The sequence below is a fragment of the Salmo salar genome, chromosome ssa18 (assembly GCF_905237065.1).
Source record: "Salmo salar chromosome ssa18, Ssal_v3.1, whole genome shotgun sequence".
NCBI lineage: Eukaryota > Metazoa > Chordata > Actinopteri > Salmoniformes > Salmonidae > Salmo > Salmo salar.
Window position 1 is genome coordinate 13,516,967 of NC_059459.1, and position 25,099 is coordinate 13,542,065.

At 42.6% G+C, this 25,099-nt stretch overlaps 1 protein-coding gene across 4 annotated transcripts in view; it reads left to right on the forward strand.

Annotated features, from left to right (window-relative positions):
• LOC106576711 (PH and SEC7 domain-containing protein 1-like) overlaps positions 1-25,099 on the forward strand; it is a 47,294-nt gene that overhangs the window by 14,302 nt on the left and 7,893 nt on the right. For 3 of the 4 annotated variants that reach the window (XM_014154040.2, XM_014154041.2, XM_014154042.2), the window contains 8 exons: positions 2,360-2,906; positions 3,112-3,576; positions 13,531-13,722; positions 17,759-17,839; positions 17,953-18,065; positions 18,305-18,363; positions 18,606-18,695; positions 24,455-24,498. In XM_014154040.2, coding sequence (XP_014009515.2) covers positions 2,360-2,906; positions 3,112-3,576; positions 13,531-13,722; positions 17,759-17,839; positions 17,953-18,065; positions 18,305-18,363; positions 18,606-18,695; positions 24,455-24,498 — 1,591 coding nt within the window. Of the gene's footprint in view, positions 1-2,359; positions 2,907-3,111; positions 3,577-12,182; positions 12,274-13,530; positions 13,723-17,758; positions 17,840-17,952; positions 18,066-18,304; positions 18,364-18,605; positions 18,696-24,454; positions 24,499-25,099 lie in introns of those variants that run through there. The other variant, XM_014154044.2, reaches the window with a different exon arrangement.

Consider the following 25,099-nt stretch of genomic DNA (forward strand, 5'->3'; position numbering starts at 1 on the left):
CAAAAGGTTACAGCACTTTATTGATAGTTTAGAGCAGGGGTAGGCAAAGAGATTTAGCCAGGGGCTGTTTTGGTCAGGGGGCTGGAACATAATTATAATAATTTTTACTCTGCAAATTGACCACAACTTAGACCAAAAAGAGATTGTATTTAAAAATACGATCATTTCATACCTGGATTATATTGAGACACGGTCACATATTTATTTTGTTTGTGGTAATACTTGGGAACTGATTTCCTAAATTAAACTTGACTGAAAATGATAATCATTAAAACATTTAAATTTTTTACTAAAGACTTTGGGGGGCCACAAATGATCACTCGCTGGACGGTTTTAGCCCCTCAGGCGGCCTGTTGCCGACCCCTGGTTCAGAGTCTACACGTCTCCTCATCACACGTCTTTCATTTAATGTGTACTTTCCTGTTAATTAAATTTAGACCTTAGAGAAGCTATCCCCTTGTGTTTGATTTACATTTTCTTTCATCCCTTCTCTTCATCTCTATCGCTCATCTTCTACCATTCACTATTGAATTACAGTACTCATCACAGACAGTATGTTATAGGCCCCAAAACGGTGAATGTCTTCACAATCTATACATTTATAGAACAGGTCATTTTATTACATTTCCATGGTCTTTAGAACAGATAATTTTACTTAGTGCGACAAAAATATTGAGGGCTCTATTTTAACAAATCTAACGTAATGGTAAATCTTAGCGCTGGTGGTAGCATTATAGTTTTGGGGGTGTCAGAAATATTTTTGCTATTTTCACAACCGGAATTATGGGCGCAGTAACTGGCGATGGCGCGAAAGGGCTTTGTTTTGATGAATAAACAAGTTCTGGGTGTGTCGAGGCTTGGTCCTTCATTAGCCAATCAGAATGTGCTCCATGGCTAAATATGTGATTGCTTCAAGTTGTATAATTTTTGTCTCTTATGCATTGTCATCAATTCGAATGTTACTCCGTTATAGCCTAGTTCATTAAATAGCATGCACCATATTTGCTAAATATGTTGAACATGTTTGCAATCCACATTGTTCTTAATTCATTGCTTCAATATGGAAATACATTGCTAAACATAGGCTATAGCATTAATACTAAAATAGGGGCTAGGCCTACTGTAAAACGCAGTATAGACATGCCAAGCGTAGTCAATAATCAAGATTGAATTCACTAGGCTATTGATAAGGCCTAAAAATACAGTGTATAATAAAAATGAAGCAACAATTTTGTTTTAAATAGGCAATGTCTAAATACAGTTACAGGCACCATCATTTCTCCCCGTCGGCGTATAATACAGAGAAGGCAACTTAGACTATGTAGAGTTTTACACACATCCAAACCTTTCACAGGAGCTGGATAAAGGTCCAATATAAAGAGAAAGGGGGAATGTCCACTCACCGTTATACAGCTCGCAAATGTCATGTTTTACAAACATCATGAAACCATCTGATAGTTCATATTTGCACTTCTCCAGAAATAGCAGACGAAATCACATTACTTTCGAGCCATGTACATTCTCACCATAAACCCATAGATGGTGAATCTTTTGAATAAGTTTTTTTTATTTTTAGCAAATGAAACAAACTCTTTTTTTTTTTTAAACAAACAACATTTTACTTGAAAAAGTGAAATGCAGGCATGTGAATAATGAAAAAGGGGGCAAAAACCTCATATTTCAAAGCACTCTCAGTAGACCATTTAAAATGTCTTTGTTCATGGGCTACTTTTGGCTAATGGCCAGGATAAAAAGATGCACCGACGCGATACTGCTAAACCAGCCTTGATTAAGGGGAGGGTAGGCTATGCTTGGTTTTTAATCAAAATGGGGGGGGAACATACGGTTTCGAAATACGAGATTCACTGGCACAAAAGGCATATCTCTCCTTCCATGGGTACTGTGCGTCAAGGCTGGATAGGCTGCTCTTCCCCTCTCCAAATCCAAGTCGTTATCAGCTGCGTTACCGCTAAGACCTGCTTTTTGTGGGTCTTAAAACTTTGCATGAAATTGTCACTTTTACACTGCAAATATTGCCACCCCTCCCGCTGACCTCAGCGCAAGTGAGCTGATGTTAAACAGGTAAATTGATGAACCTGGCGTTATGGCTGGAAAATGCCATTGCGACAGTTTTTCCATGACAAAATTGCAAACTAACATTCATAGAGTAGTCAGTCCTCTCAATACACTGTACCATCGTAATGGAATACAATCTATACATTTACTTCTGGTTTTTAGAACAATACATTTTTGATTATTTGTGCATGGTTTTTAGAACATGCCGTTTGACTAAGTGCAAGATATCTTGGTAAACAATATTCATACTCACTTTTACATCCTGTCTTTTTCGATATCCTAGACTCTACAGCCCCCCCTAGGGGCACCTCCAGCGAGTCTCCCAAGCCTACCCCTCCCTCCTCCCTGCCCCTGAAGCCCACAAATCACTGGAGGGGGCTGGATGATGAGGGACAGAGTTTATCCTATCACAACGTCCAGCAGGTGGAGGTGGAGCTGGTGACTCCGCCCCCAGTCGCTGTGGTTGGCATCTCACCCAAAACGGGCATCATCCGGAAAACCATCAAGTACTCTGAGACGGACTTAGATGCGGTGCCCCTGAAATGCTATAGGGAAACAGACCTGGATGAGGTAATGTTAGCTGAGGCTGAGGCCCAGGCAGAGAGAGAGAGAGAACAGGAGGAAGTGGAAGTGGACTCTGCCTTTGGGAGTAATCGCAGCGTGCTGGGCACCTCGGCCTCCAGCGCCAGTACCATAGTCCACACTGACGGAGAGGTGGAGGAGCTGGAGGAGGAGCTGGTGAGCTGGGCCAGTGTGAGGATGCAGGGGGATAAGAAGAGACAACATGCCACCCATGAGGATAATCAGATGTACGGTCTGCTGATGAAGGGGTGAGACATTCACTGTTCAAACACACCATACCTTGAAAGCAAATATAGAGATGAGTTTAACACCTCATACCTACAGTACCTGTACCTACCTCAAATCTAAACTAAAATGTCTTAATTGAAACAATGTACAGATCTGTTAAACTTGTAGAAAAAAAATGTCAAGGAGTATCCCATGTTAAGATGTACATGTTTTTTTCCCCTGTAGTCGTCCCTTGGACCACATATCGGATTCCCATTCAGCACTCAAGTCCCCCATCTCATTGACCAGCCCTCGCAGGACCTCTGCGGATGGCCTGGACTCCTTCAGCCACCACTTTGAGAGCATTGTGGAGTCTCACCGGGCTAAGGGCACCTCCTACAGCAGCCTGGACAGCGTTGACCTCTTGACCTCCAGCGGCCCGCCCGTTTTCACCTTTGACCTTCCCACCCTCACCCCTGAGATCCAGAGCCAGATATCTGAGAGTGTGCGTCACATCACGGAGCTGAGTTTTGCCCCCCTGGCCCATCCAGAGCCTCCCAGGGTGTCTGTCCCTGTCCGGTCTGAGAACACCCTGGCCCCCACAGGAGACGGGCTCAGCAGCTACTCTGAGGATTCTACTTCAGGAGGGAGGTCCTGGTTGGAGAAAGACTCAATGAAAACTAAGTCTAACTTAGACTTTCCTCTCATTAGGTGAGTGACAGAGAAACAGTCCAACTGAAAGCATGGACATCAAGGTATACTTAATTTAGACCGTTTTGTATCAGCAACTTTGCTGTGTCCGTGCAGGAGAAAGTGGTAACGTGCACGCGCAAAGTCACAATCCCTTCACCAACCTCTACAAGATTGTTTAGCTGTGATATCTCTTGAGTGCATTTGTGTGGTTGGTGGTGGCAACACCTACAGTGAGCTCCATTTTTGTTGTTGTTTTGGCTCTGAACTCCAGGCCTTTGGATTTGAAGTGATGCAATGACTGACAGCATTAATTTGAGGGTATTTTCATCCATATCAGCTGAACCGTTTAGAAATTATAGCACTTTTTGTACATAGTCCCCCCCGTCAAGTATATTGTACAAATTCACTTATGTGTAGTAAGAAGTTTAGTATTTGGTTCCATATTCATAACACGCAATGACTACGTCAGGCTTGTGACTCTACAAATGTTTTGGATGCTGGTTGTTTTGGTTGTTTGAGATTATTTTGTGCCCAATAGAAATGAATGGCAAGTAATGTATTCTGTCAATTTTGAGTAACTTTTATTGTAAATAAGTATAGAATATATTTCTAAACACTTCTAAATTAATGTGGATGCTACCATGATTATGGATAATCCTGTTATTGTAATGGTGAGAGTTTAGCATGTCTTGGGGGTATGATATTTACCATTCATTTCTATTGGGCACAAAATAATCTGAAACACAACCAAAACAGACAGCAAAATGCATCCAGCAAATTTGTAGAGTCAAAAGCTTGATTTTTCTAAATGGTTCACCCGACCTGGATGAAAATACCCTCAAATTAAAGCTGACAGTCTGCACTTTAACCTCAGTCATTTCAAATCCAAAGTGCTGGAGTACAGAGCCAAAACAACATCAAAATTGGCACTGTCCCAATATTTTTGGAGCTCACTGTATTTTGCTATATGAAGATCCTATTATAAGATCCTATTATGCTGTTTCATAATGGTAAACCGCTTAATGCTGCTTCGGTTATACATCTCTTTACTGCTCCTAGATGACCTACAAAAGGACTGTCACTAAAATCTCATGCCATGTGTTGTCCCTTGAATGGTTGTTCCCAATTATTTTGATTGCATTCGGAGTTTAGAGCCTATAATCTAAGCATGTGTGACATATGTTTGGTCTGGCATTTCCAATATTGACAGATAGTGTCTGTTTTGTATATAGCTGTTTTGATCAGCATCTGGCTGACCTGACCAAATGAGCCATGTAGAGATGCTCCAGACTCGCCAAAGCTCAGAAGGCCTGATGCTAGAGCACAAATAAGACTAAATTGCCTCCTTCCCACAGTCTTAACTGTGCCATGCATTTCACCATCACATTCACCTCAGGGGGGGTCTGAGCTGAGGTACTCTGAGCGGGTCGTGAGTCCTAGGTGTCTCAATTCTCGAGTTCCAATTCCTATTATAGTAGGATATCTGTCCTAAATATGTGTTTGAAAGGAGCCTCTGGGTACTCACTACTCCTAATCTAGAGAGCAGCAGGTAGCCTAGCGGTTAAGAACATTGGGCCAGTAACCAAAAGGTCGCTGTTTCGAATCCCTGAGTCAACTAGGTGAAAAATGTGTCTGTGCCCTTGAGAAAGGCAGTTAACCCTAATTTGCTTTTGTAAGTCACTCTGGATAGGAGTGTCTGCTAAATGGTGAAAATGTAGTACTTTATATGCCTATGGAACTCAACCGCAGAGATTTAGTTGTACCCCTAGATGAGGCCAGAGAGCCATTGTTTCTTTTCATGAATGTTTATCCAGAAAGTATTTATTACCAGTACAGCACTGTCTGTTACATGGTATTGGATTGAGTGTGTTGTGGTTTGATGTCCAATGATTTGGGCTCAGCAGTATGATACCTCTGGTTAAGGTACACTACCGGTCAAAAGTTTGAACACACCTACTCATTCAAGGGTTTTTCTTTATTTTTACTATTTTCTACATTGAAGAATAATAGTGAAGACATTAAAACTATGAAATAACACGCATGGAATCATGTAGTAACCAAAAAAGTGTTAAACAAATCAACATATATTTGAGATTCTTGAAATAGCCACCCTTTGCCTTGATGACAGCTTTTCACACTCTTGGCATTCTCTCAACCAGCTTCATGAGATCATCACCTGGAATGCATTTTAATTAACAGCTGTGCCTTCTTAAAAGTTAATTTGTGGAATTTCTTTCCTTAATGTGTTTGAGCCAATCAGTTGTATTGTGACAAGGTAGGGGTGTGTCGTGTCTTTGGGGTACCATTAAACTGAAGACATGTTTATCAATTAACTCCCTGTAATTATTATCACGCGATTAAACTGATTAATCGTTTAATTGTAATTAACTAGGAGATCGGGGCACCAAGGAAAATATTCAGATTACAAAGTTATAATTTTCCTAATGTAACTTTCCTATATTATAACATTATATATTATATTCTATTATAGTATAGGCCGATTTATCTTCTGGTTTAAATGGTGTATTTTACCTCGCGTCCAGTCTCATTCCAAACGTCGTAAATTGTTGTATCTGCACGAACCCAGCCTTTACTAAGAGTCATCCATACATCAATTGTCTTAAAATCATTTATTTACTAAACTAAGTAATTCACAGAAAGTATACACACAGTAATTATCATCACAAAGAATTGGTAGAGTAATGTGCCCTAGTGGTCTAAAACAGGCATGGCTGGTGTCTTGTTAACAATGGGTCATAAACTGTTCAGCTGAGGAGGTACACAGAGTTCATTAATATTGACAACTGAACGCTCACTCATTCGGGAACAATTGCAATCAATATATATTTACGCTCAGTGTGTGGTCGGGATCCTTGTTGGAGCGTCGTTCTGTTTGATAGTTTCTCTCTCTCTCGGTTAGAATGAATCTTTCAAAGCGACATTCATTAATGTCGACATAGAATGGATGTTTCGTTGGTCTTCGCGTTCAATGATATAATTTACTTAGCTGCAGACTAATAATTAATATCAAAGACTTGTTCTTATTCTGTCAGTATCAATAGTCTAAAAGTTAACCACGTGGTATAGTTCACTTTCAGTAGAGTACTTGGATGGTCAAACCTATTGGCCAACTCGCAATGGAGTGGAGGCCGGGTCTGAAGAAAGTAGATCAGGCTATGGTTTTATAGTGAACATGTCACATGACACCTGGTCCTGTCTGTGTCCCTGGGGGCGTGCCGATGACTGAGTTAAGCTTGGTACAGAAATATAATTCTATCACATTAACATCAGTACATAGCATCTCAATGTATTACAAATAGCTTTATCCTTATTAATACATTCTATACAACCATGTGGATGCGAGTCTCAAGGCTGAGGCTATTATATAAACCGTTTTATGGTAATATGGCTATATTGTCTCTTCTGAGTATCACAAAATTGTACCAAGCGGACCAGTTCGTAGCTGGATTCTTCACCAATCTTCCATACCTTCTCCAGAACCCAAATGTCATTCGGTTCCCCAATTCTGTGAGTTGGAAGAATTTCCTGTGTCTCTCTATGGGACCCCTCTGTGTCTCAACTGGGCCATGTGGTTGTAAGATTCTCCTCTGGAATTTTACAACACTTTCACACAGGGCCTGGGTGGGGGGAGGTAGGTTGGGGGATGGTGCAAGGGGGGAGGGGGTCAACTGTCCTCCCTGTACTCAAAGAGGCCAACGTCATGACAGGTGGTATACAGAAGATAGCCCTGTTTGGTAAAAGACCAAGTCCATATTATGGCAAGAACAGCTCAAATAAGCAAAGAGAAACGTCAGTCCATCATTACTTTAAGACATGAAGGTCAGTCAATGCGGAACATTTCAAAAACTTTGAAAGTTTCAAGTGCAGTCACATAAACCATCAAGCGCTGTGATGAAACTGGCTCTCATGAGGACCGCCACAGGAATTTAAGACCATGAGTTACCTCTGCTGCAGAGGATAAGTTCATTAGAGGTACCAGCCTCAGAAATTGCAGCCCAAATAAATGCTTCACAGAGTTCAAGTAACAGACACATCTCAACATCAACTGTTCAGAAGAGATTGTGTGAATCAGGCCTTTATGGTTGAATTGCTGCAATGAAATCACTACTAAAGGACAGCAATAATAAGAGACGTGCTTGGGCCAAGAAACGCAAGCAATGGACATTAGACTGGTGGAAATTTGTCCTTTGGTCTCTTGGAGATTTTTGGTTTCAACCACCGTGTCTTTGTGAGACGCGGTGTGGGTGAACGGATGATCTCCACATGTGTATTTCCCATCGTAAAGCATGGAGGACGAGGTGTGGGGGTGCTTTGCTGGGGACCCTGTCAGTGATTTATTTAGAATTCAAGGCACACTAAAGCAGCATGGCTACCACAGCATTCTGCAACGATACGCCATCCCATCTGGTTTTGGCTTAGTCCCACTATCATTTGTTTTTCAACTTGACAATAACCTAACACACCTCCAGGCTGTGTAAGGGCTATTTTACCAAGAAGGAGAGTGATGGAGTGCTGCATCAGATGACCGCATCAGATGACCTGGCCTCCACAATCTCCCGACCTTAACCAAATTGAGATGGTTTGCGATGAGTCGGACCGCAGAGTGAAGGAAAAGCAGCCAACAAGTGCTCAGCATATGTGGAAAATCCTTCAAGACTGTTGGAAAAGCATTCCAAGTGAAGCTGGTTGAGAGAATGCCAAGCATGTGCAAAGCTGTCATCAAGGCAAAGGGTGGCAATTTGAAGAATCACAAATATAACATATTTTGATTTAAGACTTTTTTTTTGGTTACTACATGATTTCATATGTGTTTCATAGTTTTGATGTCTTCATTATTATTCTACAATGTAGTGGCTAATAATCAAGTTGGTGTTATTTTCATTGCAAGGTGTAGTATATCAGTCCCACCAACCCTTCTAAAAATGGAATTATTATAACTTTGTTTACAGGACAAATTATATTAATAGGGGCCTGAGAATCTGAGTACCCGGGTCCTATTTGTGAATGTTAATTTATGCATAAGTGTACATTTTTATATAAAACATGTGTAGGCATACTCATACCCAGTGTATCTTCCCATCTATTCAGTGAGTGAGCGTTTCCATGTGTGTTTAGCGTCACTGGTTTCACTGAAAGTCAGTCAAACCCCTTCTGCCATGCCACCTGGCTCCTTGGTTGCACCGCCTTTCACGTCAGGCAGCCAATCCGATCTGTAGTTCAGCCAGCCATACTGGGTAACCATGGCAACTGCAGATTAACTTCCTGGCGCATGTGATTTCAGGGTTTTAAAATAGAAAAGAGCCAGTTGAGTGTGAGGTCGAGCACTCTTTTGGACTATTAAGTCACAGGAGGCTATAGTATTAACTGCAGCAGGGCCACTGACACAACTCCTTTTTCAAGTCACACCATGAACTCAAGTCTTTTGATCAAACTACAAAAGGCAGTTTGATTTGAATCGAAAGTTCATTTAAAGATATGTCCAGTGTCACAAGTTCACTTTGAGAAAATCAAGTTCACTTCAGTTGGCTTTTGATCCACAAGAGACTCATTGTTCTAGAGCCAGACTTGTTGGACTGAGTGGTCTGGAAGGAGTCTTATCTTTGGCTAGATTCTTTACTTCATGTGCCAGAAGCCATGTCAACAATGACTTTAAAATACGAATTAGTAAAACCATGAAGTCTGTTCTTTGGTAGACATGAAATATATGTATTAGTAAAGGAATAGATCTGGTATCATCAGTCTGTATGATGTCATTGTTGTATGCTACTTTTATCTTTCATATCTTTCTGTTTGTTTGGCTTTACTGCAACATGGACACACTTGAGTTTTACTGAAACTGTACTGGGATTTAAATCTGATAGGCTACATGTGTATTTGTTTAGAGAGATGGGAGCTGACAGATGTGAAATCAGAAAATAGGTTAGAAACATAGAAAGTGGGAGGGGAGGTAAGGGGAGACGAAGAGAGAGGGGGAAAGGAGGTGGGATTGCAGCCATGGAGAGAGGAAATGCATGCTTTCTCCAGCAGCGGAAAATAGCCCAGCTGATGAGCCATCTGCAGAGAGAGGCACACGGCGGATACTGACTGAGAGAGAAGGCAGTGAAAGACTTGAGAGTGACCGAGTAACTGAGTTCAACAAAGATCCTGCCAAATTATTACCACATACTGTGTCCACACTGGCTTGGATACTTCAGAGATCAGATTGAGAGCTACAGGCAGAGACGGAAGAGGAAGAGAGACACCCCACTCTGTTTTTTTTTCTGGTTCAATGAACTAAGGAGACCAGACCCAGCTGCTATTTCATTCACACCCAGTTAAGTAGACCGGAACTGGCCTTTAAAAAAAAATGGCCTAAGCAAAGACAGTACATTATGAAACTCTGTGGTGGTTTAGTTCCCTCAGGCCACAGAGTTTCTATCTTCATTTATCCACCATCTTTGCTACAGCGAGCCGGAGAGGGAGGAACTGACCGAGCCAGCGAGAGCGTTAAAGAGAGACGGGACAGCAGGGGAGGACAGCAACAGGGTAACGGCAACAGATTAGGGCGCCAAATAAGGCAGAGCGAGTATCCAGACACCAAGGAGGGGAAATGGAAGATAACAAGTTGTGAAATGCACCATGAGGCTGTGCTAGGCTCCGGCTGAGAGCTGTGTCGGGCGTGTGGCTGGAGATTCCATGTGGTCAGTGGGATAGACTGTTGACTGGCAGGGTTACCTCACCGCAGCGTGCCGTGGTTGGGTGTGAAAGGGGCAGGGCTCTGGGGACAACATGGCACGCTATTTGCTCTGCTGGGGGGGGCGGGGCTTTGGAAGACGGGTACCTGTATGCCCCCTACCCAGCCATCTACCGGTGAGTTCCCCAAGGTACCATACCTACATCCGTCTGTCTGTCAGAGGTGTGTGTGGACCTCGACAGTGTTATGGACAGCAGAGGTTGACTTTATCATGTGTTTTTTATTTTATTTATTTTTTTACATTTTGTTACGAATGGTCTAATGTTATGAAATGAATTTGAGCTGATTATCTGTGTTGCTGTGACTCCTAGCTGGCTGGACAGTGTTATACAGTGTCTGGTAAGAAATGGGTGATGTACAGGGTGGGCGTGACAGTGTGTGTTCAGAGACGCTATGTGGCACTTCATGGTGTTATTGATGGAGTGATTAATACCTGTTGGTTCTGGTCCCTACGACAGAGGCTCACCTCGGTGTTCTTAGATCAGCTAGCAGGCTTGGCTTCACCTGGGGGGGACATTCTAGAATGTTACGTTGTCCATGGGCCATGTGTTGGTATTTGTCCAATAATTTCAGCTTTTTTACCATTTCCTGACCTGTCAACTGAATCAGCAACATAGATTCCTGTTTATTGCCTCTGTATATAAACTGTAGCGCCTAGATTCTGGCTCTGTGTAGAATGCGAAATTGAATTCTTGATTAGGGTGTATATTTTTGGTTTATTTAGAAATGTGTTGAGTGAAACCCCTTGACGTGACTCATCTGATTTTCCAGGGGGCTTTGGCTCTGAACTATCTGTAAAGCAAGAGCGAAAACACTTAATAATTCATAGCACAGATGGGAACTGGGATAAAAGCTCTAAGATATTTCCTAACAGGGGAAGCAATGTGACTCCTTCAAGTAGGCCTAATAACTTCCACAAACAACTCTGTGCCTGTTGGGGGGAAATGTGTGTGTGTGTGTGTGTGTGTGTGTGTGTGTGTGTGGTATGTATGTAATATGTGTAGACGAATACTAACTTTCCAAGATTCTTTGTAGCTGTGGTATCTTACAGTGAATACATGATCTTATATGCTGTGTCATCTTTAGTGACAGTGGAATGTGTTGCCCGGAGAAAAAGGGCAATTCAACAAAGTGAGAGACTGCTGCTCTGATCTATAGCATAGCCTGAGTCAAAGAGCAAATATATCAGAGAACATGTAACTCCCATTGTTCAGCTTACTTTGGTTATCTTTTAGATGTCATAGCTTCAACTGTAGCTTTGTATGTCCGTCTTAGTTGGAGGGTTTCTTCTCAGTGGTGATATGTTGTCAGCCCTTGTCAACAAAGGCAAGACTGAGCACTTTCTCAGTGTCTGTGGAGTGTGGGTTGACTGTTCTCATGATGCAGCAAAACCAGTTTATGAAACTGAAACGGGACATAAGATGTCGGTTTGCGATGGAGACTATTTGTATAACTTTACAACCAACTTTACAATCGGTTGTAAAGTTAAGGACATGACCTGGTAATATAAAGGCTGAAGGCTGTGGTCTGGTTTAAATGTTGAGACTTTTCTATAGAGCTCCATGGACGCTGTTGAATGAAATGTCCACCGGCCACTCCTGCTAGCGTCCCAAAAGAACAGTCTCCCTCGCCACACCCTGGAAAATAAGTCTGGGAGTCTTTCTCTCTCCCTTTCTGTGGAGGAGTGGATCATAAACCCATTGTTTTAAGAATAAACAAACTCAGCCCCCTGCTACTTATCTCCCCACCCACCTCCTTTGTGGTGGACCATTCTGTCAGAGGGGGTGACCCAAAGGGCCGGTGGAATAAACCAAACACAACCAATAAACAGGGGTGTTCTATATCCTGAGATGGGTTGCTACCTTGCTGTGGAGGTCTGAAAGGAGTCATGCGTTTGAGGAGGAACTCTCTTGGCTTAAAGCAAGGTGGACTACTAACCAAAGGACCATGCTGTTAATTCGGTAGGGCAGATTACTTCATCTTATCTAGATGGGGATTCACCCACTGTAAATGTATGGGTATTTCTGCGATGAATGGATGTAACTCTCTACCATGTTGTAGGAAGGACTTGCTGACAGTTCCATCCAAGCTCTTAAATGAGCTCTGATTTTATTTATTTATTTATTTATTTTTATTTATTTTTTTCTCAAATGTCTGCAGAGACATAAGTCTAACTTTAGTCACAAAGCAAATTGACTATCGTGGGTGTAGTTTGTGTAGACGCAAATGGAAACGTTTAACCTTTTTTGAAACTCTTTTTATAGAGAATTTCAAATTTGAAGAATGAATTGGCATGATGGTGATTTTATCCTTTCCGTACATGACTCATATCATTGCATACAGATTTTCCACTAGGAAAGAGCTTATTAGTTAAGCACTGTGCGTGATCTTTATTCTAGAAATTCTCCAGACCATTTACATTTCAGAAGTGCAATAAATGGATCATCCTTTTAGACACAACCAAAAGCACTGACGTTTTCTGGTAACTTATTTTTTTTTCTTCTCCATTTGATTTAATAACAGTGTGGTTGGGTATAATCATTTGCAATCCACGCATGTTATGAGCTGTAGAAGAACATTCATGCACAGAACCCTTTTGATGTTGTTCAGAAATGGAGAGAGTCCTATGGGGGGGGTCATGTTTAGATACTACTGTGAATAGACATGTTAATACTATGCCATTCTGTCCTATTAATAAGCGCCTGAAGGTGGAGGGGCTGGAAATAAACTAATTCAGCTGCGTGTTATGAGTGAAAGCAATGCGGCGCAATGGAGAAAATCGACGGGTGTTTCCCTTGGAGACAATGGATTTAATACAGAGCTCATCTCTGTGTACTGCATGTTAAAATAGATGGAAGTTGAAAGGCTTGTATGGTTATAATACAGGTACATGGTTGGAATAGTGGTTCTGTTACATTTGGCTATATCCTGCCAAGTATGGAAGGGCTGTGTGCCCACTTCCCATGACAATAACCTTGGCACCTGCTAGTCAACTGATTTTATAAATATGGCACCTGCCAGTGCCAACCGTCTTCTTTACTATGTGCCAAGACAGTTTGGCACTGACAGTTTTATTATTATACAGTTGGCAAAAGGTAATACAGTTGAATTCGAGACAGACCCAAACCTGTCCCATATAATCGATTGTTACCTAGCTACCTGTTTTATAATAGGGCTAGAACAGCTTCATGTGAGTCATCCCTCTTGTCATCTGTCAGGGAGAAGCCAGGCCACCGGGCTCCAGACCCGTTCCCACAGCAGGACGTGGGCGAGCACTTGGCCCTGGGCAGCACCGAGTCCCTGGCCAACGGCAACAAGGCTGACCTGCAAGCTGCCAAGCGCCTGGCCAAACGCCTGTTCAACCTGGATGGCTTCAGGAAGTCTGACGTGGCCAGGCACCTCAGCAAGAAGTGAGTTTACTGGAACACTACATTTTGTGTGTGTGTGTATGCGTGCGCAGTGGTGTAAAAATACTTTTAAAATCAAATTTCATTGGTCACATATTTAGCAGATGTTATTGCGGGTGTAGCAAAATGCTTGTGTTCCTAACTCTTAACAGGGCAGTAGTATCTAACAATACACACATCTAAAAGAATGGAATTAAGAAATGTGTAACTATTAGGACGAGCAATGTCGGCGTGCCGTTGACTGAAATGCAGTAGAATAGAATACAGTATATACATAAAAGATGAGTAAAACAGTATGTAAACATTTAGTGACTAGTGTTCCTTAGGGCAGCAGCCTCTAAGGTACCGGGTGGTAGCCGGCTAGTGATGGCTGTTTAACAGTCTGATGGCCTTGAGCTAGAAGCTGTTTTTCAGTCTCTCGGTCCCAGCTTTGATGCACCTGTACTGACCTTGCCTTCTGGATGATAGTGGGGTGAACAGGCAGTGGCTCGGCTGATTGATGTCCTTGATGATCTTTTTGGCCTTCCTGTGACATCGGGTGCTGTAGGTGTCCTGGAGGGCAGGCCGTACCATCCTCTGGAGAGCCCTGCAGTTGCGGGCGCGGTGCAGTTGCCGTACCAGGCTGTGATCCAGCCTGACAGGATGCTCTCAGTTGTGCATCTGTAAAAGCCACATTTCTTCAGCCTCCTGAGGTTGATGAGGCGCTGTTGTGCCTTTTTCACCACACTGTGTGGGTGGACCATTTCAGATAGTAAAACTACTTAAGTTAGTACTATCTGTACTTTATTACTTATATTTTTTACAATATTTTCCTTGACACCAATGTTCCAGGGCAGTTCCCCGGGGACTGCTGCACAGAATAACAATCAGCCTGCGCAAGATTGAACTTCACTCAACTTTCTAGAGTTTTCCCCGTTGGTTAACACTATTGTCAACGTTTCCCTTTACTGTGGTGATTTTGATCGAATCAACGCAATATTAGCCACTTTCAATATAACATGCATGAAAACAAGACTAACTATGCAAAGATTTTGTTGTGCAAGAGATTTTGTTGGCAGACTGCATCGGACTAGGATTCTATTGCGACTCGGGGCCTTACTCTACACACTGGTGCGCCATAACCAAACAGAGCTGCAGTAGGCCTGTATGCAAATGACTCATTTCCATATATGGATTTGTGTCATTCACTTAGAACTGGATTGTTTTACAGCATGAGTTCACTATTATGATGTGCTTGTTTTGAGATCAAAGCCAGAGTTGCATGTAGCCTTGTGTGCACATTTTGTTTATACTCTTTGCTGTATAGTGAGTTATTAGCCCAGTTATAGCTAATTTGTACATTTTCTAGCCATCTTTGAAAAGCGAATCAGGTAAAGAGTTTTTTTTTATTTATTATTATTTTTTTTTATTAAAGGGGCAGTGTTGTATTTTGAGACAAGCTTAAATAACATAAGTAGCCATAGGCAGAGGGTAGCATAACTTGTCTTATTCTCTGTAATAATGGTATGGGAATAATAATGCATTTTATTTGGTAAAGTGGTTTCTTGCATCAAACAAGACAACATGTTCAGTCACCTCCTTGCCTGAAGGACAAGTGGATAAACAGGTTAATGTCAAGCCCTGCATGTTTTTTTTCAAAGTCTCATGGAATGTAGGCCTACATTGAACACCACACATTGGCTGCTACTGTAGGCTGACTGATAGAACAACTATTTCCATATTAAAATGTTATGTGATACATTTTCTTCATTGTTTTTTTTATGGTAGGCCACAGTAGCCTACTTGGCCACTGTTAAACAGTAAATGAAAGCAGGTACAGTCTGTGTTCACAGTAAACACGTGCCGGAAGTTGCACAGAAGTTTCACAAGGTTCAAGTTTGCGCTCAGCAGACCTGAAATTTGCTCCGTGCTGAAAAATATTAGAGGGTACATTGCTTGACATCCAAAAGTACTCGGTACATTTTGAATGCTTAGCAGGACAGAAAATTGGTCCAATTCACACACTTATCAAGAGAACAACGCTGGTCATCCCTACTGCCTCTGATATGGCGGACTCACTAAACACATGCGTCATTTGTAAATTGTTGGAGTGTCCCCCTGGCTATCGATAAATAAATTAAAAACAAGGAAATCGTGCCGTCTGGTTTGCTTAGTATAAGTAATTAGAAAGGATTTATACTTTCACTTTTGATACTTAAGTATATTTAAAACCAAATACTTTTACTCAAGTAGTATTTTACTAGGTGACTTTCACTTGAGTCATTTTCTATTAAGGTATCTTTTATTTTTACTCAAGTATGACAATTGGGTACTTTTTCCACCACTGTGTGTTTTGTGTATTCTTGTCTGTGTTGCTTAATACAATGCATACAGTTGAAGTTGGAAGTTTACATACACTTAGGTTGGAGTCATTAAAACCTGTTTTCAACCATGCCAAAACTATAGTTTGTTAACAAGAAATTTGTGGAAAGTCGGTTAGGACGTCTACTTTGTGCATGACACAAGTAATTTTTCCAACAATTGTTTACAGACAGATTATTTCAGTTATAATTCACTGTATCACAATTCCAGTGGGTCAGAAGTTTACATACACTAAGTTGACTGTGCCTTTAAACAGCTTGGAAAATTCCAGAAAATTGTCATGGCTTTAGAAGCTTCTGATAGGCTAATTTACATCATTTGAGTCAATTGGATGTGTACCTGTGGATGTATTTCAAGGCCTACCTTTCAAACTCAGTGCCTCTTTGCTTGACATCAGGGGAATATCAAAAGAAATCAGCCAAGACCTAAAAACATTGTAGACCTCCAAGTCTGGTTCATCCTTGGGACTAATTTTCAAACACCTGAAGGTACCATGTTCATCTGTACAAACAATAGTACGCAAGTATAACACCATGGGACCACACAGCCGTCATACCGCTCAGGAAGGAGACGTGTTCTGTCTTCTAGAGATTAACGTACTTTGGTGAGAAGACTGCAAATCAATCCCAGAACAACAGCAAAAGACCTTGCGAAGATGCTGAAGGAAACCGGTACAAAAGTATCTATATCCACAGTAAAATTAGTCCTATATCGACATAACCTGAAAGGCCACTCAGCAAGGAAGACGCCACTGCTCCAAAACCGCCATAAAAAAGCCAGACTACGGTTTGCAACTGCACATTGGAACAAAGAGTGTACTTTTTGGAGAAATGTCCTCTGGTCTGATGAAACAAAAATAGAACTGTTTGGCCATAATGACCATCGTTATGTTTGGAGGAAAAAGGGGGAGGCTTGTAAGCCAAAGAACCCCATCCCAACCGTGAAGCACGGGGGTGGCAGCATCATGTTGTGGGGGTGCTTTGCTGCAGGAGGGACTGGTGCACTTCACAAAATAGATGGCATCATGAGGCAAGAAAATTATGTGGATATATTGAAGCAACGTCTCAAGACATCAGTCAGGAAGTTAAAGCTTGGTCGCAAATGGGTCTTCCAAATGGACAATGACCCCAAGCATACTTCCAAAGTTGTGGCAAAATGGCTTAAGGACAACAAAGTCAAGGTATTGGAGTGGCCATTCCAAAGCCCTGACCTCAATCCCATAGAAAAGGTGTGGGCAGAACTGACCGTGTGTGCGAGCAAGGAGGCCTACAAACCTGACTCCGTTACACCAGCTCTGTCAGGAGGAATGGGCCAAAATTCACCCAACTTATTGTGGAAGGCTACCCGAAACGTTTGACCGACATTAAACAATTTAAACGCAATGTTGCCAAATACTAATTGAGTGTATGTAAACTTCTGACCCAGTGGGAATGTGATGAAAGAAATAAAAGCTCTACTATTATTCAGAAATTTCACATTAAAATAAAGTGGTGATCCTAACTGATTTAAGACAGGGATTAATTACTAGGATTAAATGTCAGGAATTGTGAAAAACTGAGTATACATGTATTTGGCTAAGGTGTATGTAAACTTCCGACTTCAACTGTAGTTACAGTAAAATACTTTTTGATATATTTGGTTTGACCGGTCTAATTGTCTGCATCTTGTCATTCTGCAGTAATGAGTTTAGTCAGATGGTGGCAGAGGAATATCTCAGTTACTTCAACTTCTCAGGGCTTACTATTGACCAGGCAATACGGTGAGATCTCTTTCAGTGGAAATGGTCAAAATATGTAGCATAATGTCCAAGTGATTTTATTTGTTCTTTCATTGAATAGTGAACACTCTCACAATGCTATATGTCTTCCACAGAGCCTTCCTGAGGGAGTTTGCCCTCATGGGAGAGACACAAGAGAGGGAGCGAGTGCTGGCCCACTTCTCTAGAAGATATCTACAATGCAACCCCAATGCAATACCTTCTGAAGGTTAGACCGGTTGAATGTGTGTGTGTGTGTGTGTGTGTACATGTACGTCACACACACACACACACACACACACACACACACACACACACACATATGTTGAAGTTGTTACAGTTTTAAGGCTGTTAAAGAACACAATTATCGATATACTGTGGGCCACTGTGGGGCACTCTTACGCTGATATTGCATTAGAACTCACTGAAACATCTCTCGCGCTCCCTCTCTCTCTCTCCCTGTTCCAGACAGTGTCCACACTCTGACCTGTGCCCTGATGCTGCTCAATACAGACCTGCATGGTCACGTGAGTAACTGTGGGTGAGCCAGGGGCTAGAGAGCTGTGGAGGGAATGTGGGTAAAGAGTTGGAAGTTTTCTGGTCGAAAAGATAGACCATTGGCTTGAGCAGGAAAACCACTTGGCCCTGGTTATAGCTTATAAATATGTAACTTATATGCTATAAAACATCAATACAGGCCTAAAGTTGTCCTTCGAGTGGTCCTTAAGCAGACAGTGTGAGTAAAGATGCTTATTTTCTCCTTCCTCAGAATATTGGCAAAAAGATGTCCATTCTGCAGTTCATCAGCAACTTGGAAGGACTAAACGATGGAAAAGATTTTCCTAGAGAACTGCTCAAGGTCTGTTGAATTAGTTCAAATATAGAGTAGAAACTAATATAGCTAGATGTGTTGAACCAGGCGCACGCACACACACACACACACACACACACAGTGGGAACCTTGGTTTAGCTGCAGGACCTCAATTTGACCACATGATCTCTTGATATCCATGATCCGGTTTCAGTCAATCTGTTGAGAACTTTTTTTTTCTTCCCAGATTGTTGGTTGACATCAGAGTAACTTACTCCACTGACTGGCAAGCCTGCTCAGACGATATCGAGAGATGCATGTCCTGAAAGCTGACAGAGAGACCTAATGTTTCTCACCCTCAGATAGATGCGTTCTTTTACATGCGTGATCCAGCATGACGTATTTTCTCCCTGTTGTAGTGGAAAGGGCTTTCTGTCTTTTATAAAGGATTTGAATGTGATCTGTTGACCACCTCTGAGCTGTTGTTAACAGCACCATATTGTGTAGATCAGAGAGAGAGAGAGTCAACATGTTCTGCCTTCCACCCTCTCACTCTCTGCCTCACTCCTGTGAACAGCATCACCTCCTACTCCCTTGTTTTCATCTCCCTCCCTCCCTCCTTCCTGTGTTTTTCAGTTTCTCTTACTCATTCTGTTACAAATCATATCAACGCATGGCAGAACATTTTCCATCTGCCTGCTTCTGTTCTTCCCTCGTTCTCCATTTCATGTATGACGTGCATCTTTTTCTCTCTCCCTAATTGCTCCTTTGCTCGTTGTCTGTGATATGTGTTGTGTTCCTACCTTTCTGTTCCACCTACCTCTGTGGGAGCTCATCCCAACTGCCCACAGAGATTACCAAGCTTTGTTCCTCCTCAGTCTCTCTGTTAACTATTCATATCACAGCTGAGCTATCACAATGATGAAATATTAGGGAATGCTCAGCAATCCACCTTTTGTTTGTCTGTTCTATTGGTGCAGAGAGAGGAGGCTGCTACAGTACAGTAGTCAATGGGGCAGGGCTCATATGGTAAATTACTGGTGACGGGTGAGAGGGAGGACAGGCCTCTCAGTAAATGGGAATTTGGCTGTCACATGGTGCCGCCTGCTGTGATGAGCGTTTTGTCATGGCATTATCAGACAGGCGTTACAAATCACTCTGTCTTTCTCACTCGCTGCTTTCTCTCTTTCTTCCTATCCATATTATTCTCCATATCCTCTCTTTTCATAACCTTGTTGTCAGTATTTTGTGTACAGTGTGAGTAATGTTAATGTGTCTGTTGGGCGGTGATTATGCAGGGTATGCTAATGCAGACATTGTGGTGTATGAAAATATATGCACTCACTACCGTAAGTCGCTCTGGATAATAGTGTCTGCTAAATGACTAAAAAGTCAAATGTAAAAAAAGAAGTGTACATTTCCACGTTTTTCTATGGGTGTCAAGGGCATAGTTCTCTGTTGCTGTGGCGCATATTAACACAACTCACTACAGTGGAGAGGTTCACTTTGCTTCCTACAATCCGCATGTCACACTGTACAGTTACTGTCATAGGAAACATAAACGGTGAGTGTATTGACATGATAACGAGTCTGTGTTCATTGAGCTCACTTTGTGAATAGAGATTTTTATTTTATTTCACCTTTATTTAACCAGGTAGGCCAGTTGAGAACAAGTTCTCATTTACAAATGTGACCTGGCCAAGATAAAGCAAAGTAGTGCAACAATAACAACACGGTTACACATGGGATAAACAAACGTACAGTCAATAACACAATAGAAAAATCTGTATACAGTGTGTGCAAAGGAGGTAAGGCAATAAATAGGCCAATAGTGGAGAATTAATTACAATTTAGCAATTTACACTGGAGTGATATATGTGCAGATGAGGCTGTGCAGGTAGAAATACTGGTGTGCAAAAGAGCAGAAAAACAATATGGGGATGAGGTAGGTAGTTGGATGGGCTATTTACAGATGGGTCTGTGTACAGCTGCAGCGATCGGTAAGCTGCTCTGACAGCTGACGCTTAAAGTTAGTGAGGGGGATATAAGTCTCCAACTTCAGTGATTTTTTTTTTGTGCAATTTGTTCCAGTCATTGGCAGAAGAGAACTGGAAGGAAAGGCGGCCAAAGGAGGTGTTGGCTTTGGGGATGACCAGAGAAATATACCTGCTGGAGCGTGTGCTATGGGGGGGTGTTGCTATGGTGACCAGTGAGTTGAGATAAGGCGGAGCTTTACCTAGCAAAGACTTATAGATGACCTGGAGCCAGTGGGTTTGGCAACGAATATGTAGCGAGGACCAGCCAACGAGAGCATACAGGTCGCAGTGGTGGGTGGTATATGGGGCTTTGGTGACAAAACAGATGGCACTGTGATAGACTGCATCCAATTTGCTGAGTAGAGTATTGGGGGCTATTCTGTAAATGACATTGCTGAAGTCAAGGATCGGTAGGATAGTCAGTTTTACAAGGGTATGTTTGGCAATATGAGTGAAGGATGCTTTGTTGCGAAATAGGAAGCCGATTCTAGATTTAACTTTGGATTGGAGATGCTTAATGAGTCTGGAAGGAGAGTTTACAGTCGAGCCAGACACCTAGGTATTTATAGTTGTCCACATATTCTAAGTCAGAACCGTCCAGAGTAGTGATGCTAGTCGGGTGGGCGGGTGCGGGCAGCGATCGATTGAAGGGCATGCATTTCGTTTTACTAGCATTTTAAGAGCAGTTGGAGGCCACGGAAGGAGTGTTGTATGGCGTTGAAGTTCGTTTGGAGGTTTGTTAACAGTGTCCGAAGAAGGGCCAGATGTATACAGAATGGTGTCGTCTGTGTAGAGGCGGATCAAAGAATCACTCGCAGCAAGAGCGACGACAATGATATATACAGAGAAAATAGTTGGCCCGAGAATTGAACCCTGTGGCACCCCCATAGAGACTGCCAGAGGTCCGGACAACAGGCCCTCCGATTTGACACACTGAACTCTATCTGAGAAGTAGTTAGTGAACCAGGCGAGGCAGTCATTAGAGAAACCAAGGCTATTGAGTCTGTTCGGTTGATGAAGACGGCTGCACAGTACAGTGGATCATAGTGGGTAAATCGATTTCATTTTACAATATGTCCCGACCCAATACTGGGAAACGGACCCGGAATATCCACTTCAATGGGATAGATTGATCAGATATATTTTAGGGCAGTTTATTTCAAATCAATCTGCATGCAGTTATATAGATCTGAAAAGATTGGATCGGTATAAGCAGTATGGCAATGGCTCCACCTTACCCTCTAGGCTAGGTATCCAATCCTATCCAAAGCTTTCAAGTCAATTTGATGCAGAGCAATTTGACTCGGGCAAAAAACTGTAAGGGTAAGAAGTAAAGCCCTGTCAACATGATGAAGTCCTTTTGTGTTTTAGCCCCCGTCATCCTCTGATAAGACCGCTTCTCCTTTTCATTTGGGGCTGGATGGAATAGCACCTCTGTATGCATGTCAACCCCCTACCATCCCAGTGGGCTGACCAGACTGTGAGAGATCTTTTTCTGACAGGCTACCTTCCAGAGGATTATCTTCCTCAGTGACCTGGAAATGTTAGCTCTCAATCAGGAGTTATGGTTATTTTGGTGTGTGTGTGTTTCGCAATGAGTTTCTGTTTAATGGTTTTACATTATGTTCTATACATTCCTCATCCCATAGGTGATCATTTTCTGCCCTTTTTGTATAGCCTACATCTCAGCCCGCAAAGTGGTAGCAGCATCTGGAAGGCAGATTTCTTCCAAAGACTATTAATTACTGTATTAGAAAGGCACCATTGTTTCATACTTGTCCCTGGACTGCACATTCCTTTCTTTTACACTGTTAGACTGGTGGAAATGGAGTGTGAAAAAGACCTGCATTTTAAGAAAACAGTGATATGGAGGCAAATGATTGACACTAAAAGGAGGGAGGGATCTGAACAGAAACATGGACCGGGATTTGCTGCTCAGCCGGAGAGAAATGCGCATAGAGAGAGAGAGAGAGGGAGAGAGAGGGAGAGAGAGAGAGAGGGAGAGAGAGAGAGAGAGGGAGAGCTCTCGGTCCTCATCATCCGCTTTCTTTTGTCACTGTGATTCAGTCTGTTTTTTTCATCTGAAGCACACAGGGAAATAGAACAACAGTTATTGAAAAGAGAGAGATGCAAGGAGTGCGAAGCACAGATGCAATTTTCTCTCCCGACTCGTGTATAGAGGGATTTTCGGAGGGAAATAAGAGATTGACGCATACGAAGGAGAAATAAGTGGATGTGTGAGAACCATTTACATGTTTGAAGACAAACCAGTAAAGAGGAGAGGATCCAGGAACGGAGAGAACAAAGAGCGAGCGAGCGAGAGGGAGAGAGAGAGGGGACCTGTTCAGTCCCTCATCATCAAGCCAAAAGCCTTTCATTTATTAGAGAGCAACAGGGTAGTCTGAGTCTCCAACATCTGTATTCTACTGCCTTGGATACAGCATCTGTATCGTCAAGCCTTGGATACATGTTGTTTAGTTCCAATAGGACGTGCGGTGGCGTCAGTTTGAGGGTTCTCTTCGACAGCTTGCTTGTGAGTGAGTGGGTGGAATTCTTTCCCTCCACCCGCTCGATCTGGTTTGGTGTGAGTGTGTGTTGGTAGTGTATGTGTGTGCGCTGATGTATGTGTGGGTGAACTCCGTTGCTTGCTCACTGCTGTCTTATGGTTGCTATGATTGTCTAGTCATCATTCGGCCTCGTTAACTGGGTTGTTGTTTACGTGTGTGTGTGTGTGTGTGTGTGTGTGTGTGTGTGTTTTGTGTGACTCTTGAGTATCATTAGTTGTTACGGAGTGTGTGTATGTATGTACCAGCTCTTGAATAGCATGTTGGCAACTGCTTGACATCCTTCCAGAAAGACTTCCACCTTCATAGACTTGACGCAGAATGGTGCCACCGCAAGTGGCAGTTGCACACCACTGTTTCTTCATACATGCATAATGAATGCATATGGATCCATTATGCAGGATCTGAAGTCCCATCGGAGGGCTTGAGGCCCATGTTAACCTCCATCAGTGGTTTCCTCAGAAGTCCAGAGAAGCGCAGTTCGTAAGACCGTGACCCCTGCTGTCAGTCACCAGTGACAAAGTGACTGTTTGTCTCTGTCTGTCTGACACCTCTGTTGAGAGTCACCTCTTTGTCATTCTCTCTCTTTTTACCTTTTAACTGAATCTCTACATTTTGGTGTTAAGCTTCGAAAGAGGCCATATACAGAATCTGTGGAGCCTTTGCTCAACAGGAGAGATCCGGGATTATCTGGCTTTATCCATCCCTCCACCGTCTCTTCTCCTCTAGACTGCTCCTGTTGGTGCATTATCATGATTGGTGTAAACAGCATCCACTCTGATGGGCGGAATCGCTCCCGCTCTCTTTGCTCTGTGCGTGTTCGCCGGGACTTCCGAGTGATGGACCCCTTCCGCTACCCCCGCGCCCCTCGCTCTCGTTCCCTCAAACCCTTGTCCTTCCCTGACCTGCTGGGAAGGTCCCAGGATGGTCAGAACCACCCACAGGCTCGCAAGAAGAAGGCACAGCTTGGAAAATGCAGGGTACATTTTGTGTGGTTTGCTTTGGTCGAAGCAGCAGGCTTGTGTTTCGATCAGTGTGACTAATATGATCAATGTGAACTGCTTTATTCAAGACATCTAATGATTGTTGTCGCACAAGTAGCAGGATGACCAAGGGTCTCTCCACACTCATTAGACATTCCACACACACACACAAACAAACCTTTTTCATATGTGTGACGTTTGTTTTGTCTTGTCTTTTTCTCTAGGCCTTGTACAACTCCATCAGAAATGAGAAGCTCCAGTGGACCATGTAAGTGCTCTTTGCATATGAAGGATGTTTTTGTTCTCATGAAAGTATGGACATACAGTACCAGTCACACCTACTCAGTCCAGGGTTTTTATTTTCTTTTGACTCTTTTCTACATTGAAGAATAATAGTGAAGACATCAAAACGATGAAATAACACATATGGAATGATGTAGTAACCAAAAAAGTGTTGAACAAATCAAAATCTATTTTATATTTGAGATTCTTCAAAGTAGCCACCCTTTGCCTTGATGACAGCTTTGCACACTCTTGGCATTCTCTCAACCAGCTTCACCTGGAATGCTTTTCCAACAGTCTTGAAGGAGTTCCCACATATGCTGAGCACTTGTTGGCTGCTTTTCCTTCACCCTGCCGTCCAGCTCATCCCAAACCATCTCAATTGGGTTGAGGTTGGGTGATTGTTGAGGCCAGGTCATCTGATGCAGCACTCAATCACTCTCCTTCTTGGCCAAATAGCCATTACACAGCCTGGAGGTGTGTTGGGTCATTGTCCTGTTGAAAAACAAATTATAGTCCCACTAAGTGCAAACCAGATGGGATGGCGTATCGCTGCAGAATGCTGTGGTAGCCATGCTGGTTAAGTG